This window comes from Chlorocebus sabaeus, chromosome 25 (assembly GCF_047675955.1).
Source record: "Chlorocebus sabaeus isolate Y175 chromosome 25, mChlSab1.0.hap1, whole genome shotgun sequence".
In the NCBI taxonomy this organism is placed as follows: domain Eukaryota; kingdom Metazoa; phylum Chordata; class Mammalia; order Primates; family Cercopithecidae; genus Chlorocebus; species Chlorocebus sabaeus.
Genome location: NC_132928.1, coordinates 16,888,014 through 16,905,265, shown reverse-complemented (window position 1 = coordinate 16,905,265; position 17,252 = coordinate 16,888,014). Strand labels below are relative to the sequence as shown.

General features: G+C 47.2%; 1 protein-coding gene and 1 long non-coding RNA gene across 3 annotated transcripts in view; one reads left to right on the top strand and one right to left on the bottom strand.

Annotated features, from left to right (window-relative positions):
* The first annotated feature begins 63 nt into the window (after positions 1-63).
* GARIN4 (golgi associated RAB2 interactor family member 4) lies at positions 64-7,544 on the top strand. Its single transcript, XM_007988499.3, has one exon. It carries the CDS (start codon positions 4,032-4,034, stop codon positions 5,814-5,816), a length of 1,785 nt encoding a protein of 594 aa, XP_007986690.3. The 5' UTR covers positions 64-4,031; the 3' UTR covers positions 5,817-7,544.
* A 534-nt stretch (positions 7,545-8,078) lies between these two features.
* LOC140710243 (uncharacterized) overlaps positions 8,079-17,252 on the bottom strand; it is a 32,600-nt gene continuing 23,426 nt past the window's right edge. For both annotated transcript variants that reach the window (XR_012091191.1, XR_012091192.1), the window contains exons 3-4: positions 11,509-11,685; positions 8,079-10,612 (exon numbers count right to left, since the gene is read on the bottom strand). This is a non-coding gene — a long non-coding RNA (uncharacterized lncRNA). The remainder of the gene's footprint in view (positions 10,613-11,508; positions 11,686-17,252) is intronic.

Sequence of the window (17,252 nt, the reverse complement as noted above, 5' to 3'; positions counted from 1 at the left end):
GGTTGTTGAGATCTAGCCATTCCCTGCCTTTCCCTCCCCATTATGGGGGTTGTCTAGCTTTAAACTTCTCCAGATGTCATCCTTTGCTCTTTGGGGCATCACTAGATGGGATAGTTGACTTTCAGTCCTGTTCTTCAGTCTCGGGCACCTTACGCTCAATTTCTCATGGACAAACCCTGAAACACAGCACCAAACATATCCTTTAGTTCAGCAGTTTAGTGTTTAGAATTTTGATATAAAATCTGAATTGCTAGATACCTTAATTATTTTCTCAGAATGTACAAACACCTGAAACATACACCTGCTATTCAGCTTGAACCTTTGACCCCTAACATTCTGCCACAGAACTCCTCTCAGAGAGTTACTCACTTGAGTTACATCTGTTATGTCTAAATGTGCGTCTCATTGTTGGCAAATACATATCAGAAAAGAATGGGAAGGGGTACTGGAGGAAGAAAGAGAACCATTTTAGACAGCATGGGTGTGATAATTCAAAGAAAGGTATTCCACTGAATTTCCTGGAATTTCCAGGGCATATGATTCCTTAGGCCTGCAAGAGAGCCAGGCCCCCTTGCTTTTTGTGCTTCTCTATAACGTTCACAGGCTAGACATAAAAACTGGCCACTTGCCACTGATGCCATTCTTCAGAGAGGCACTGTCTTCGTTAAATGTCAGATTCATTCGTGCGAATTCTGTGCCTACTTCTTTGACCTCATGTATGGTTCCTTTAAATGATCACTTATGGCACAGGTGTCTTCATTTTACTCTCTTAATCGCACATCAGGGGTCTTTCCTAGTCTGTCAAGAGCCATCTGATGTTAATACCATTCACCACTTCTTTCAGGAGATAATCTATGTTCCTTTTCTTGGTGGAGGGGAAAACGTCCCTTGCATTTACCTTCTAGTTATGGGTAGAGGCACCAGCCACCAGCCATTATGAAACACAAGACAATTTGTAAGCTGCCATGGACAACAATGGATTAGAGAGGAAGGAAGTTGGGGGCGGGTGGTGGCTGTGGCAAGAAAACTTGATGTGTATGGTAAGTGTAAATGAAGTTCTGTCACAAATGCATTAAAAATTGTTTTATGTAGCCAAGGTTATGTTTTGATACTTTAATTTTAAAAAGGATGATGACTATGCATTTACCATCAAGATATTTCATTTCTTTTGTTTCACATTTAGAGGAAAGGGAAGGTGGGGGGATCTGAGAGAATAAGCTTAGATGGGGCCACCACCATTGTCAAGCACCCGGTTTGACAGTGTCTTTGCACCGAGCTGTCTCCTCTTGGTAGTGGTGATGTCACACTGCCAGGGTGTGGAAAGCCACCCTCCCTTCCCTGTCTTGCCTTCCACCTGCCCCCCTGGCTTTCCCTGAGAGCTGGCCTGATACCTCTTTCAGAGTCAAGAGCTTTTAAAGGGTTCTGGCCCAGGACAGGAGTTCTGGAATGGAATCTTTCCACTTTCTGTTAACTGAAATACTATTTTCCAATTTCTCCCCATGGGCTTTGAATAAACCTTCAACACGCCAACCCATATCAAGCTTTCTCCTCTCTTCCCTGTCCCATAACCTCTGGTTGGGTTCATGTACTGTTTCTTTGTGGAGTGAACAGTGTTTCCAATTAGAATCTGCCTGAAATGCGGCCACATTTGCCCACTGAGCATCCTGTGTTCTTATGGTGGCTCTCACTCCAGAAGATTTTAACACTGTCTCATCAAACACTGCTTTCAGGAAGGAATTTACACTTAAAAGGACTGTTGAGGACTAATGCTAACAGAAGCTAACATTTATTGAGTAGGACAATACACTAAACACTTCACATGTATTATCCCATTTAATCCTCACAACAACTGCTATCCCCATTTTACAGATGAGGGAGTGGAGAGTTCAGTAACTTGCTCGAGGTCTCACAGTGGATCTTTCCAAAGCTGAAGCCTATGCTTTTTTTCAACCGCAATGGTTTCAAACAAGAGTATATACATTTGTGTGTGTGTGTGTGTGGTAAAATATACCAAAAAATTGCCATTGTAACTATTTTGAAGTGTACAATTCGGTGACATTAAGTACATTCACAATGCTGTGTAACCACTACTATCTAGTTTCAGAACTTTTTCATTGTCCCTAAAGGAAATCCTGTACCCATTAAGGAGTCACTCTTCATTCCCCTTCCTTCCAGCCTCTGGCAACTACTAATCTGTCTTCTGTTTCTATGGACTTGCCTGTGCTGGATATTTTATGTAAATAGAATCATACAATATGTGGCCTTTCAAACAATATGGCTGGCTTTTTTCACTTAGCATAATGTTTTCAAGTGTCAGGCTAGTGTATTATGTAATAGTGCCTTATTTCTCTTTATGGCTGAATAGTATTCTGTTATATGGATACTCTACATTTCGTTTATCCATCAGTTGATACACAGGTGTGTGTACGTTAAAAAAGAGCTAGCCTTTATCTTCAAGGACTGAATCTCTAAGGTAGGATTTCGGGCCTAATGTCAAGCTGAGAGAAAAGACAGTTGGAAGCAGGGGCTCCTTCTCAGAACTTCCAGGTAACAGCTTGGAAATAACTTATTCCTGGACTAGCTCTGTGGGCATGGCAAGGCAGGAGGGGTATAGTGGCACCTGTTCTCCATGGGTGTAAATGGCTTCCAAACTACTTCTGCCTGGTAGAGAGGTGAGTAGAGGAGGGCCTTTGATAAGCTCCTGGAATGTAAGCTCACAATTTCCATCCTACCCTCTTCTCCTGGCATTTCACAGGGTAGGGGGTAAGAAGAGGCATGGAGCAAACACTGGGGGCCTTGAGAAAATATCTGGGCTCCCTGACACAGGATGTTGGTATAAACATGATGGAGGGGAGGAATAGAGGTGGCCCCCTGGATAATTTAATCCCCAACTCAGCGCAGCCCCTTCCTGAAGTGGTTGTCCTGGATTCTCCATAACATGCGCACACACACACACACACACACACACACAGAATTAATTATGCAACTTATTTTTGTAAGTTCTGTAGTGGTTCAGAAGGAAGACTTTAAAAGCAGCAACACCTGTATTCAAATAATGCCTCCACTGCCTACAAGTTCTACGAATGTAGGTAAGTTACACAACTTCAGTTTTTTTACCTGTAAGATGAGAAGAGTTGCACTAGTATCAAACTGGAATGGAGTTTGATACATAGTATGGCACCTAGGAGAAGCAATCTCTCATGTTATTACTAAAGGTTGAGGTTATTACTAAAGTTTTCCGTTGTCAGCATGAAGTGAGATCTTTATGGAAGAGTGGGCTAAGAACCAAGACTGCCAATTCTAGGTTAAAAAAAATTTTAAAGCATGTACTCAGATGGTTCAAATTTATCCCATTATCTTGCATTCCTATAGACCCTGTCTAGTTACTGAACCTTTTGAATTGGGAGTGAGGAAAGGGAAGCAACCACACAACATTTTCTCATTTAAAATTTTTTATTTTGGCACCCACTTGAGTACCTGGTAGGGTGGGGCTGTCCTCTATGGGGGCAATGGAGTATTAGTGAGGGGATCATGGCCCTGGCCTGGGGGATGACAACAAAGGGCTATGTGACAGCAACAGGTCACAAAGGGAAGCAGAAGATAAATATGGCCGCAAAGGGGGTTTAGGCAGAGAGGGTGATCACTTACTGTCACTAGGACTACAGTTTGTAGACTCTCAGGGAGAGAGACTACAAACTGTAGTTAAAAAAATCGGAGGTGGAGGTCAGGGGGTTAGACCCAGAAGAAAACCTCTCTGGAGCCCACCCTGCATCTCTACATCTTGGAAGAGTCTGCAGTTCAGGCACCCCGCAGAACCCCCCACAGCAATCATCCGTACTCCCACCCCCACCCCGGCCTCTGGGAGGCTCTCAGGCAACAGCAGGGGCCTGTGGGGTGGGGTGGGATTGAGAGACAAGCTGCAGAGCCATCTTTGTGACCCAGGAGCACCACTGGTCCCTCATCTGCCACCGAGGCCAAGGAAGACCCAGAGACCTGCCTCACCAGCCCTGCCATTGTGCTGAAAGACAGCCATGAATGGTGATTCTCTGCTGCCGTATTATACGGCCCAGAGTGGCTCCAGCATGAGCATGTTCAACACCACTATGGGGAGACTGCAGCGACAACTGTACAAGGGGGAGTATGATATATTCAAATACGCACCGATATTTGAGAGCGACTTTATCCAGATCACCAAAAGGGGAGAAGTGATTGATGTGCACAACCGTGTCCGTATGGTGACCATGGGCATTGCACGAACCAGCCCCATCCTCCCACTCCCAGATGTCATGCTGCTGGCACGACCAGCCACCGGCTGCGAAGAGTATGCTGGACATGGCCAGGCCACCAAGAGAAAAAAACGCAAGGCAGCCAAGAACTTAGAGCTCACCAGGCTCCTCCCCCTGAAGTTTGTACGAATCTCTGTTCACGACCATGAGAAACAACAGCTGCGCCTGAAGTTTGCCACTGGCAGATCTTGCTATCTGCAATTGTGTCCTGCTCTCAACACACGGGATGATCTCTTTGCTTATTGGGAAAAACTAATTTACCTCTTGCGGCCACCCATGGAGAGTAACAGCAGTACCTGTGGCATTCCAGCTGAAGACATGATGTGGATGCCTGTGTTTCAGGAAGACAGGAGGAGCCTGGAAGCCGTGGATCTTCAAGGAAAGGGGGATCAGGACCAGGTCAGCATCCGGAGCCTCCATATGGTCTCTGAGGTGTGTGGGGCCACCTCTGCTGCTTATGCTGGAGGGGAGGGACTCCAACATGACTTTCACAAACCCACTAACGTGCTCAATGTATCCATCCCCAAAACATCTACGGAGCTTGCTGAGGAGCCAGCAACAGGGGCGACTAAAGAGGCAGCAGCAGCAGGGGCAGCTGCAGGGGCAGCAACAGGCACCGTAGCAGGTGCCTTGAGTGTGGCAGCAGCCAGTTCTGCCCCCGGACAGGTGAGCGTAGCCATAGCTGGGGTGGCCACCATAGGTGCAGGAGGAAGCAAAAGCAACATGGCCATTGCAGGCACTGCCAGCATGGCTCCAAACAGCACAAAGGTGGCCGTGGCAGGGGCTGCAGGCAAGTCCTCAGAGCATGTTTCCAGCACGTCCATGAGCCTTTCCCGAGAGGGCAGCATGAACCTGGCCATTGCAGGAGTAGAACTGACCAGCAGGACTGCTGCAGAAACAGACATGGATGCAGCAGCAGGACTTCCTGTCTCCACCCGGCAGAGCAAGAGCAGCCTGAGTGGACAGCATGGAAGGGAGCGAACCCAGGCCAGCGCTGAAGCTTGCAAGGAGGGGAGGGAAAGAAGGGAAAAGGACAAGGCTCTTGGAAGGAGTTCCCGTCGCCGCAGGACAGGTGAAAGCCGCCACAAAACAAGGGGGGACAAGATTGCCCAAAAGTCCTCCAGCAGGACCTCATTCAGCCACAGAGCCAGTAGAGATGACAAAAAGGAGAAAGGCTGTGGCAGCCCAGGGAGCAGCAGGCACGGGGACTCGCATAAAGGTGTCAGCCACACGCCCATCTCAAAGGAGTCCAGGACCTCTCACAAATCTGGGAGGAGTTTATCGACCACCAGCTCCGGATCCAGCAAGAGACTTGGCAGGATCAGCTCTTTCCTGAGGAACGTCAGAGCCAACCTTACTACAAAAGCAGTGGGCACAACATATGGCAGAGATGTGGACATCATGGCTAAGACGGTGGAGAGGAGCACCAACGTGGTCATCGCCGAGACAGCCGAAGGTGGCCAGGGGCTGGAGATGGTTGGTTCTATGACACCGGACGTCATGGAGACAATGACCTTTGAAACCCATTAAATAAGACCCAGAGATGGAAGCTGTGAAGGAGCCCAGAGCTCATAGGAGTGTCCCTGGAGAGCCTATTCCAGCATTCTTTACTGCCATTTAAATAAAGAACCATACATCTGAGAGTGGCTTGCTGGCTGAATTTTTGTGTCCCACAGCCCAGCAGTGATCTCACAGTGGATTCTGTGATGTCAACTGTGCTGCAGCCTGAGACCCCAGGATCCAGTCAAGGGGAGCCCCACCTCACACCCATGCTCAGCAGAGCCTAGATGAGTGCTCCAGCCTTCCTCAACCTCTTCCTCGCTTTGGTTCGCCAGGACTGTGGCTGAAAGTCTGGTTGGGAGCTTGGAAGCTCTACCTCCACCATCTCCCCATCCTTTTTATAAACTTGTCCCCCCAACCCTGGAAGATCCAAAGACAAAGCTAGAACAGAACTCTCACCCCCTTGCACTATTCAGAGGAGGGAGCAAGGGAGCAGCAGCATGTGTTGGCAACCAGAGCAGGGAGGAACATTGTCTAGACTTAGCAATTCCACTCCTAATTATACTCCCAAGAAACACACATGTTCCAGGAGACAGTCATGAGAATGTTTATAGCAAAATAATACTGGAAAGTGCCTAAATTTCTGACAACAGAATTGACAGGGGTATATGCAGTGACAAAAAATGACAGCTACACATATTATATGCATAGATAAGTTTTGCTCTTTCAAAAACTTTAAAAAGCAAATTGCAGAATAAGGTAAAATTCTACCTACAGGACAGTTCAAAAACAAGATCAAATACAAATAATATGTTACATATGTGATACGTGTTTGGTAAAACAAAACCAAGGGAGTGGGAAAAAATTCAGGACAGTGCTTTCTCTGGGGTGGGAAGGCAAGAGATTGGATCAGGGAGGTGAACACAGTCTTTCAGTGGCGTTGGGAATTGTTTTAGTTCTTAAGCAAGGAGGTAGGTACAAGGGTGTTTATTATTTTGTTGGGTTTTGCATTTCAATATTGAGTTTTGCATGTTAATACCTCTGGAATCAGAATGGTCCTACAATCACCGTGGCAGTTCTGATGAAGTTATTGCTCCAGACATATATTCACCAATTCCTTCTCCATAATGCTTTCATTTTTACGCATGCACAAACGTGATCTAAGTCTGAAAGGCCCATTTGGTTAAGATTCAGATGTGAATGAAATTATTACAAAAAGCCTTGGGAAAGAAAGAATGATATCCCTATTTTACAGAAGAGGACACTGAGGCTCAAGAGAGTAACTTGCTCCTGTCACACAGGGACCTTTGCAGATCTACCAGCCCACTTCTTTATGCAAAGACCTGCCCGAGACATGGGAAGGAAGCAAAACCAGCAAATCCAAGGAGAATCGGGCAACACAAGAACCTGAGACTTACCAAGTTCCTACCACCATGGTCTAAACTTTATAGAGATGAGCACCAAAATTCCTGGATTGAGAGGAGGGAATGTGGGGGCAGCGGAGATGCCTGGTGGTGAGCTGCTGTGAGTTGGCTTTGGAACTTCAGTGAGCTCAGAGTCCTTAGTTGGCCTTATCTCAAGAGTGTCCAGACCACCCTTAAGCCATGTCTGGCTCCCAGGCTTCGCTCCCCAGCCTCTGTCTCAGCTATAAACAGACCTCCCTTCTGGAATTCCAGGCTTTGCTCCCCACAAGGGACCGCTTCTGATGGGGGCTGTATCTCTTTGCAGCCAGTCCTCACCCAGCTGCTAATAAAACACTTAAAAGCCAGGCCCAGAATGGTTTCTCCATACCAGATCTTCGGAAATTTCTTCTGCTGGGATTCCAAAAGCAATTAAACCACACATGAGGGGGTTACCAGTTAGGTCACAGCATCCTTGCTACTTGGACCTCCATAGTTAATTCCTAAAGCTACTTTTGAGAAAAGTCACACACTTCATTATGCAGGTAAAGAGAGGTCTCTTCTGTCCATAGAGGGAATTGTAGGCATGAATCCATGAAAGAAAGAGGGTTGAAAAAGAAAGAAGGCCCAAGACTTACACGCAGCCACCATTTCCTTCCGCAAAACAAGGCTCCTGACCCCAAGATGAGGAATTAATGGAGTGAGTCAAGTTATTCTTAACAAAGGGGAGAACATGCCAAAGATTAGACATGAATTGGCTCTGTGAGGAAAACAACCTCAGAATCATTAACCCAGAACTCTAGAGAAGATTGGGGGGCCTGCAGGGAGATGAATTAATGGTTTACTCTCGACCAGCTTTTCCCTTGACCCAAGTGGGGAAATTACAAAAAGATCACATCGCATTCCTTTAATCTTCTGATTTCCACACAGGCAACTGTAGGTAAACACTGGTCTGGAAGACAAAAATGCAATACAAACATTTGTACAGCCCTTAGCAGTTTATAACACCCTTTCATTACGTGTTCTCTTCTGATTCTCACATCTCTCCATTTTGCAGATCAACAAACTGGAGTTCAGGTTGTCTAAAGGACTTGCTCAAGGTGGGAGGTGATGGGGCAGAGGGAACAACTCCAGTGCAACAGCTTTTGGGCACCACCGATGTGTGCTGGCCACGGGTCCCACATGGAGGTACAGAGCCGGTGGAGGACACAGGACAGGCATGTCTGTGAGTAATTATTGCAACTCTGAGTGACGGATACAATGACAGATGCATGTTTAGGGAACAGGATTTGTTCAGAGGAGGGATTTTGGGACACAAGTCAGGAAAGGCTTCACAGAGGAAGTGGCAGTTTTGAAGGATAAGTAGGGCTGTGTGCCAGGTGAAGAAAGAATGGGGAGCAAGGGTAAAGGTAGAGGAGGTGTGGAATGAGGGGTGGAGAGAGGGAATTAGGCCACGGAGGAAAATGTGTGCAAAGTACAAAGACTTGAAACATCACAGTGTGTTGGGCCGATTGTTGGGTAGAGGACCAGGGGAGAGGAGGGACACAGGGCAGGAAAATCAAGCAGCCAGATCTTGGGGCTGTGGGGTGCTGTGTGGATGTCCGGCCTTTGGGAGCCACGGGAGGCTGATGCCTGATGGCAGTGAGGGCTGTCTGGCTCCAGGGTGGAGACTTGATGGGCAAGGGGCTTCCTGGAGCCTGGGTCCCTTCAGAAAACCATTGCACTAATCCTGGCCAGAGATGGGAGGCCCTGAACCTAGCTGGCTGTTAGGAGACTGTGGGAGAGAGTCAAGAGGTGTTGAAAAGATGAAACAGGACAATTGTCTTTTCCATGCCCTGAAAGATACAGCACACATGGGTTAGGCCTGACACTCTCCTAAAGAAGGCAGAACTGACAAAAGTGGAGACATCTTCCCTGTACCATGACTGTTGTTCTGTAAAGGGGGCAGCAAGCAGAGGAGCTCATGGCAAGCAAGGAGGAAGATGTTAAGGTGTGAGAAAACAGCTTCTAGACTCATGAGGGGCAAAACACAAGGATAAGGCAGCCGGGTGGGGCTGCGGGGCTTCAGCTCTAGAGACCTCTGAGAGTAGAAGTCTCCTGAACGCTTCCTTTCTCATCTGCTGGGAGCTGGGTCAGATGCTCTCCCATTGAGCTCTTCTCCGCGGGGCATGAGTCGCCCAGTAGAGCCTCTGGTGGCCATGTGCTGTTACTGCAGGTCAGGGCTAGAAGGAGGGGAGCCAGGACTGAGGCTAAGACACAGTCACCCTTCCCCTTTTTCACACCACAATCAGCCTGGTGCTGATTCACTTGTAATCAGCTCAATCCCTCAGCTGGCGGCCACCCCTGAGCAGGCAGCGGGCAGAGCTGCGAGCTGGTAAAGATGAGTCTCATCCAGGCAGTGTGGCTCTAGTTTCCTGGCAGTGAGGTGACAGAGCATGGAATGGCCACAAGACAGGTCCCCCAAGAGGCTGGGCTCCCATCAAGGGGACAGTGAGTGACTGCCAAGAGTCAGGGTGAGGTGGAGTTAGTGTCAGGGTCCCTCTGTAGGCTGGTGGTCATTTGAGAAACACTTGTTGAGCACCTACGATGGGCCAAGATGGGAAATCAGGCACTGTGAAGATGCTGCCATACACAGCAGTAACACAAACCCAAGTAGGGATGGCTCTCCGGCAGCACGCAGAAGGAGGCTTTGCTGAGGAGGGGAGGTCTGAGTGGAAACAGCAGGCTGAGCGCTCCTAGAAGAGGCTATGGCATGACAGGGAAAGAGAAAGGCTTGGGCGACATGGGCCTGTTCACAGATGGCAGACAAGTTCAGCATGCCTGGGCGCAATGTGTGATGTGCTGGAGGAGAGCCGGTGGTGGGGGGTGAGCAGTGGGAAGAAGCATGAGAGTGTGAGGAAAATTAGGCTGGAAGGAGGATGAGATCTGGAAGGGAGGTGGAACTGACTAAAGCAGAGCGCCTTCCCCCTGCAGGGACTGTTGGTTGTAAAGGGGACAGCAAGAAGAGAGGCTCACGGGAAAGCAAGGAGGAGCGTATGGCTTTCCAGGTCTCCATTCCCAAATGCTGCATAACTCCCCTGAGTCCTGTGATTTTTCACTACCCAAATGGGAGCTATAGTGCAGGGGTGAGGCGTGTGCACAGCTGGGCTCTTCAAGAACAAAAGGTCAAAGGAAGCCCAGACTCTTCCCCTTTGCCAGTTTAGAGAACCTGAAATGTGTCATGAAGGCCCATGTCTTCCCCACACTCTCTAATGGGAGCTTTCCCACAGATGTGCCAATGTATTGATCTCTCTTCCCAGGGGCGGCTGAAGGATGAGGCCAGTCAGCATTGACCACAAGGAGCCCCAACTGGTACGCCAGTGTGCCATTCCAATGTTGTCATTTTCTGCTTATGCCATGGTCTGCAAAGGGTTGGGAAGCATCTTCCTAGACATGCACACAACACAGTGCGTGTGAACTATGAGCACAGAAGCCAGGAGCAGCTGAGAGGCACCTTCCTTAAAGAGCTGGCCTGTTCCTCACAGCATCAATTGATGCCAATCTTGTCACCCCTGTTTTCTTTTCCCACTGACATTGGCATAACCCCAGAACCCTGTCTTAAAGCAATTTATACTGGTTCAAGGAGAGATGAGAAAAATGTGGACAAATATATTTTTCATAAAACTTTTCATAAAGCTAAATATATTTTTTAAAGACCTGTTTTGGCCGGGCACGGTGGCTCACGTTTGTAATCCCAGCACTTTGGGAGGCTGAGGCAAGTGGATCACCTAAGGTCAGGAGTTCAAGACAGCCTGGCCAACATGGTGAAACCCTGTCTCTACTGAAAATACAAAAATTAACTGGTCTGGTGGTGCACACCTGTAATCCCAGCTACTCAGGAGGCTGAGGCAGGAGAATCGCTTGAATTTGGGAGGCAGAGGTTGCAGTGAGCCGAAATCCTGCCACTGCACTCCAGCCTGGGCAACAGAACAAGACTCTGTCTCAAAACAAAACAAAACAAAACAAAACAAAACAACCTGTCCTTTCTTTTGAGACTATGTCCTTCCTCCTGTATCTTACTGTTTTATTTTGAAGTACAACACACATGCAGAGCAGTGCACAGGTCAGAAGCATACCACTCAATGGTATTTCACAAAGTAAGCAACCCCAGGCAGTTAGCACCCAGATAAAGAAACAAAACATCATGCACACCCTCAGTAACCATCTCATGATCTCTTTCAGTCACTACTCCTAAGGGTAACCACTATCCTAACTTCTAACACCATAAATTAATGTTGCTTCCTTTTCCCACTACATATAAATGGAATCACATAATAATGTACTTTTTTGACTGTGATTTCTTTCACCATCATGTTTATGAGATTTGTCCATGTCTTTTCTGGTAATCATTCATTCTGTTTGCTATACAACATTCCATGGTGTGAATATGGTACAATTTATTTATTCATTCTGCTGTTGATGGGCATTTGGATACTAAAACATCACTGCTTCTCACTTGACTGGAGCAAAAAAAAAAAAAAAAAAAGAAAAAGAAAAGAAAAGATTACTGCTATGGACATTTGTACACAGATCTTTTGGTTAAAATGCTCATAAATTTTTGTAGGGTATATACTTAAGAATGGAATTGAATATATGCATATTTTCAGCTTTAGTGGATACTACCGAGCTATTTCCCAAAGTGGCTATGCCATTTTACGCTGCCCCTAGGCATATATGAGAGTTCTGGTTGTTTCATATCTTTGTCAAAATTTGATAGTGTTTATCTCTTTCATTTTAGCCATTCTGGTAGGATGTAGTCCCTTTTCTCCCTTTTTCATGATAAAATGTACTTAAAAAATACAATATGGCCGGGCACAGTGGCTCATGCCTGTAATCCTAGTACTTTGGGAGGCTGAGGTTGGAGGATCACTTGAGCCCAGGAATTTGAGACCAGCCTGGGCAATATAGTAATGACATAGGAGTTAAGAAGAAATTGCTTAATTTCTTCTTACTGTGAGTCCTTGGTAAGGTTTTTCTTTTCATGAAAAGCAGTCCCAAAATAGTTTCTTTTTTTTTTTTTTTTTCCCTACAAAGAGCAGCCTGTAAAATTGAGCTGCAGACACAGACAAGCAAGTCAGAAGCTTGTACAGGTGGATGCCAGCAGTTGTGCCAATAGGAAAAGGCTACTTGGGACGAGGCATATTCAAAATGGCAGCTCCATCTTCCCTTCCCTTTGTCAAACCACATGTGCAGTAAGGAGAAGACAATACAGCACCAGCCAGGCAAAGACCCCATTTACATAATAAGATTCCCCCAATACTATGTAAACATCATACTGGTCAAACCAATCTGTGAGCCCTACATAAATCAGACACTGCCTTCTCAAGCCTGCCTATAAAATCGGGTGTAGCCCACTGCAGGCTGGGTTTTCCCCTTTGGGAGGCCCTCTCTTTCACAAGGGAGAGAGCTGTTCTCCTTTCTCTTTCTTTCTTTTTTTTTTTTTTGAGATAGAGTCTTGCTCTGTCACCCAGGCTGAAATGCAGTGGCGCGATCTGGGCTTACTGCAAGCTCCGCCTCCCGGGTTCACGCCATTCTCCTACCTCAGCCTCCTGAGTAGCTGGGACTACAGGCACCCGCCACCACACCTGGCTAATTTTCTATTTTTAGTAGAGACGGGGTTTCACTGTGTTAGCCAGGATGGTCTCGATCTCCTGACCTCGTGATCTTCCTACCTCGGCCTCCCAAGGTGTTGGGATTAGGGGCATGAACCACTGTGCCCGGCCCTCCTTTCTCTTTCTTTTGCCTATTAAACCTCTGCTACTAAACTTACTCCTCATGTGTGTTCATGTCCTTAATCTTCTTGGCTCCAGATTTTGAACCCAGGTATTTACCCCAGACAACAACACTGCTTCAGTGAGACCTCATCTCTACTAAAAAAAATTTAAAAATTAGTTGGGCATGGTAGTGCATACCTGCATTCCTGGCTACTTGGGAGGCTGAGGTGGGAGGATGGTTTGAGCCTGGGAGGGGGAGGTTGCAGTGAACCAAGATTGCGCCACTGCACTGCAATCTGGGCGGCAGAGTGAGGCTCTGTCTCAAACAAAAACAAAAATGATATGATGACCTACAGAAGATGGTAGTTTTGTACTAAAGTCCTTAGTGGGCAAATGAAAAGTTGGCTTCCAGATTTCTTTTTTTTTTTGAGACAGAGTCTTACTCTGTCGCCCAGGCTGGAGTGCAGTGACGTGATCTTGGCTCACTGCAAGCTCCACCTCCCAGGTTTATGCCATTCTCCAGCCCCAGCCCCATGAGTAGCTGGGACTACAGGTGCCTGCCACCATGCCCCGCTAATTTTTTGTATTTTTGGTAGAGACGGGGTTTCACTGTGTTAGCCAGGGTAGTCTCAATCTCCTAACCTCGTGATCTGCCCGCCTCCCAAAGTGCTGGGATTACAGGTATAAGCCACTGCACCTGGCCTCCAGATTTCTTTTGAAATTTCACACCTCTAAAACCTCAAAGTCTTATTTATACATTTTTAAGGATTTTTCATTGCTGTTTGAAACAAGGGTTTAAAAAACAAACAAAAAAAATCTCCTACCATCCTGTTCCAGTACTTTTAGTTTTATTAAAAAATCTAGGCACAAACACAGCAGGAATTTGGGTAGGGCTCAGCTAGGTGATTCTTCTGCTCCCTGTGGTATAAAGTGAAATTGATCAGTAATACTTAGCTGGAGCATGGGCTGGCCTGGAGGGTCCAAGATAGCTTCATTCACTTATTTGATAAGACTTGAGGGAAATTATTAGAAGGCAGGGTTCAGCTAGGATTGTCAACAGGAATGCCTATGTGTGGTTTCTCCAGCACAATGGCCTCAGGTGGTCAGATTGGCTTCCCTCAGAACAAATGTCTCAAAGTAACTAAGGGAAAGCTGCTTCTGACCAAGCCTCAGAAGTCACTTGGAATAACTTCCGTCACATTTTGTTGTTCATGCAAGTCTTAAGGCCAGCTCAGATTTAAAGGGAGAGAAACTAGACTGCATTTATCTTGGTAGAGAAATGGCAAGTTCACATCGTATAAGAGCATGTGGGATGGCAATACTATTGTGACTCTCCTAGAAAAAATACCATTTTCCACGCCCTCACAATCTATCCTGCCCCCTAAGAAAGTAAACCTGGCCAGGATGTATCTGAAGAGTACTGAGAAATTGCAGCAGACATCTCTATCTTTTGTACTTTCCTTAGCTCCCTCTTTTACACTCTGCCTTCTTCCACCTTTTCACTTTATTTTCTTATTTCCCTTTCTTTCCCCAAACCTTTTAGTTAACTAAACTCATAAGGACATGTCTTAGTCCATTCCTCCCCATCTCTCCTACACATCTGTAAATCTTTGATCCCTGGGTGACAGGGAGATTACTGAGATACTTAGACCGATAGTATGTCAGGCTTGGAAGGGGCTTGACTAATTCCAGATGCACTTTTACATATGAGGAAGTTGAGGCCTAGAGAAGGGACTTTCCCAAGGTCCTACTTCAAGTAAGTAGCAGAGTTCTGGCTAGCACAGCATAAAGCATAGCCTAGAGTGGGTCTCGAAGAATGTCAACAGCTTCCTTTCGGTTTCAAATGCCTGGAACTAAAGCCGCTTGTTTCCGTTTCACATTAATTGCCTCATCATTCCAATGTCTTTAGGCCTCTTGGTGAAGGAATGAAACTAATGCTAACAAGCCCCTGTGCCCAGAGAGGCCTGCCCCAGCCCTGGCTTTGGTCCAGTCTTCAGAGATGGATGAGGGGCTTGTGAATGGAGCAAGTTGGGATCAGTGCAACAGCCCCTGCATCCAGCCCCTGACACCCCTGACACAGCAGCTGCTCCTTTCTAATGCTGAAGTCCAGGGATTCTCTGAACTCTAACACCAACTGGAAGCCTACAGACCACTTTTGAAATCTTCTGGGCATCTAGAGATGGTGAATTTAGCTGATAATGACTGCGGTCAGGCTGAGGATAAATCTGAGGTGATATAGGCCAAGAAAACACAACTCTCTGGTCAAGCCCAAGAGGCAGCAACTCCGTCATGTTCAAGTCTGTTTCCTCTGATAACAGCTCCAAACAGGCGGAAGCTAAGGCTCAAGGTGGGGGTTGGGGGAGCCCTAGTGGGGCCACCAGACATCCCATAGCATTAGCGACTGGATCTTGAGAGGAATATCAAGGCTGTGGTAAACAGAGGGGGTTGGCACTGTGCTCCAGAATCTGAATAGTTAATGATGTGGAGAATGACCTTCTAAGAAGCCTCTCAGAACTTTTTTTTTAAATCCACCATCACATTGCTTTTAGCCGCAAGACAGCAGCTCTGCAAATCAGTGATAAGCTGAGAGTCCCACCTGGGTGTGCTGTCACCGTGGGGCCACGGTGAGAACCTCAAGGTTTCTGTGTGCCTGGGGCAGGGGGAGAAATAGTCTCCATGGAGGACTCTGTTGATAAGAAGGTACTGAAATAATTATTTTAATTAGTATAGCCTGCAACCTCCTTTAGGGGAGTGGCCGTGTTTCTGGGTATCCAGGTCTACCACAGTTTGCCACATATTAGGAGCTCCACAAATATTTTTTATATTTGTTATAAAGACCTTCTGGTCCTCCATCCAGGCATGATGGCATCCATACATCCCCTCCTCCTGGCCTCCTTCCAGCAGATCTCCGCTAGCTCTGACAGGAGGCCTAGGACAGGAAGAAACCCCACGAAGGATTTTTGGCTTCTCCTGGCCACAGATTCAAGACTAACAAACCCTCCCCAGGGGCCCTTGAAGGGCAGTGGTAGAAACAAGTTATGGAGGGGCCTGTGCCTTTCTTCGTGCCAGGGTCCCTCCTTCCAGCTCATGGATTCCTTCTCTCCAAAGAAAGGAAGGGGCAATTTCTTTCCCTTATACTCCCCTAAAAAAGGAAAGGAAAACTTAAAACAGGAAGAAACATCATTAAACCAGATGAAACATCATGAGCTAACAGTGCCATTTCCCAACCTGTGGTTGGCCAGAGCCTGAACCTGGCCTTCATCCACATAGCCTGCTGCCGTGGCTGCAGCAACTGAAGTTGAAATTGTAAGAGCAGCTGCCACATCGGGCATGGAGCCAAGCAATTGGGAGCCCATCCGGTGTTTCTCTCCAACCTCTGCAATCTTTCTATTGCATCTTATCAGGGCTGCCGTGTGTCATCATAGCCTGTACTGAGTGTTTTCTCTCTGCCAGCTACTCTTCTAAGAACTCTACGGGGATTATCGTGCTTAGTTCTTTCCCCACAACTCTATGAAGTAGGCATTATTGTTCCTATTTTACAGATGAGGAAACTGAGGCATAGAGGAGTTACAAGAACTTATCCAAGGCCCTCAGAGGTGGAGCCAGGATTAAATCCCAAAGGGGTGACACTGGAGCCCACACTCCTGGCCCCACCACTGGCTGACTCTGCAAAATGCATGGCCTTAGGAGGCTTCCAGCCTACACTGTGGTGAGTGGCTGGTCTACAGTCAGCAGTCAATAAGCTCCATGCCTTAGAGCACTGGGCACCATACCAGGTGCCACTCTCTCCCCTGGCTGGGGGACAGCTCCGTTTCTGCCGCAGACATTGCCTTTCCCTCAGGCACAGGAGTGTCTTGGCCACAGGGAAAATGAGTTACATGTGTGGGTAGTGCAGCAGCTTGTTACTTCTAGAAAAACAACTTGGAGCCCCATCTTGCTGTCATCTGCTGCGCCTGGAGTCACTTTCAAATCTGTCATCTGTACCTGTGGGATGTTCATGACACCTCAGACAGTCCCAGGACAGACCCCAGCAAGAAACCCCAGTCTAACATAACCTGTCTAGCAAAAGAAAATAGAAACAGGCCAGGCGCGGTGGCTCATGCCTGTAATCCCAGCACTTTGGAAGGCCCAGGTGGGCGGATCACGAGGTCAGGAGTTCGAGACCATCCTGGCTAACACGGTGAAACCCTGTCTCTACTAAAAATACAAAAAATTAGCTGGGCCTGGTGGCGGGCACCTGTAGTCCCAGCTACTTGGGAGACTGAGGCAGGAGAATGGCGTGAACCCAGAAGGCAGAGCTCGCAGTGAGCCAA

Coding starts and splice junctions, on each gene's coding strand:
- GARIN4 (XM_007988499.3), top strand. CDS start 4,032: ATGAATGGTGATTCTCTGCTGCCGTATTATACGGCCCAGAGTGGCTCC.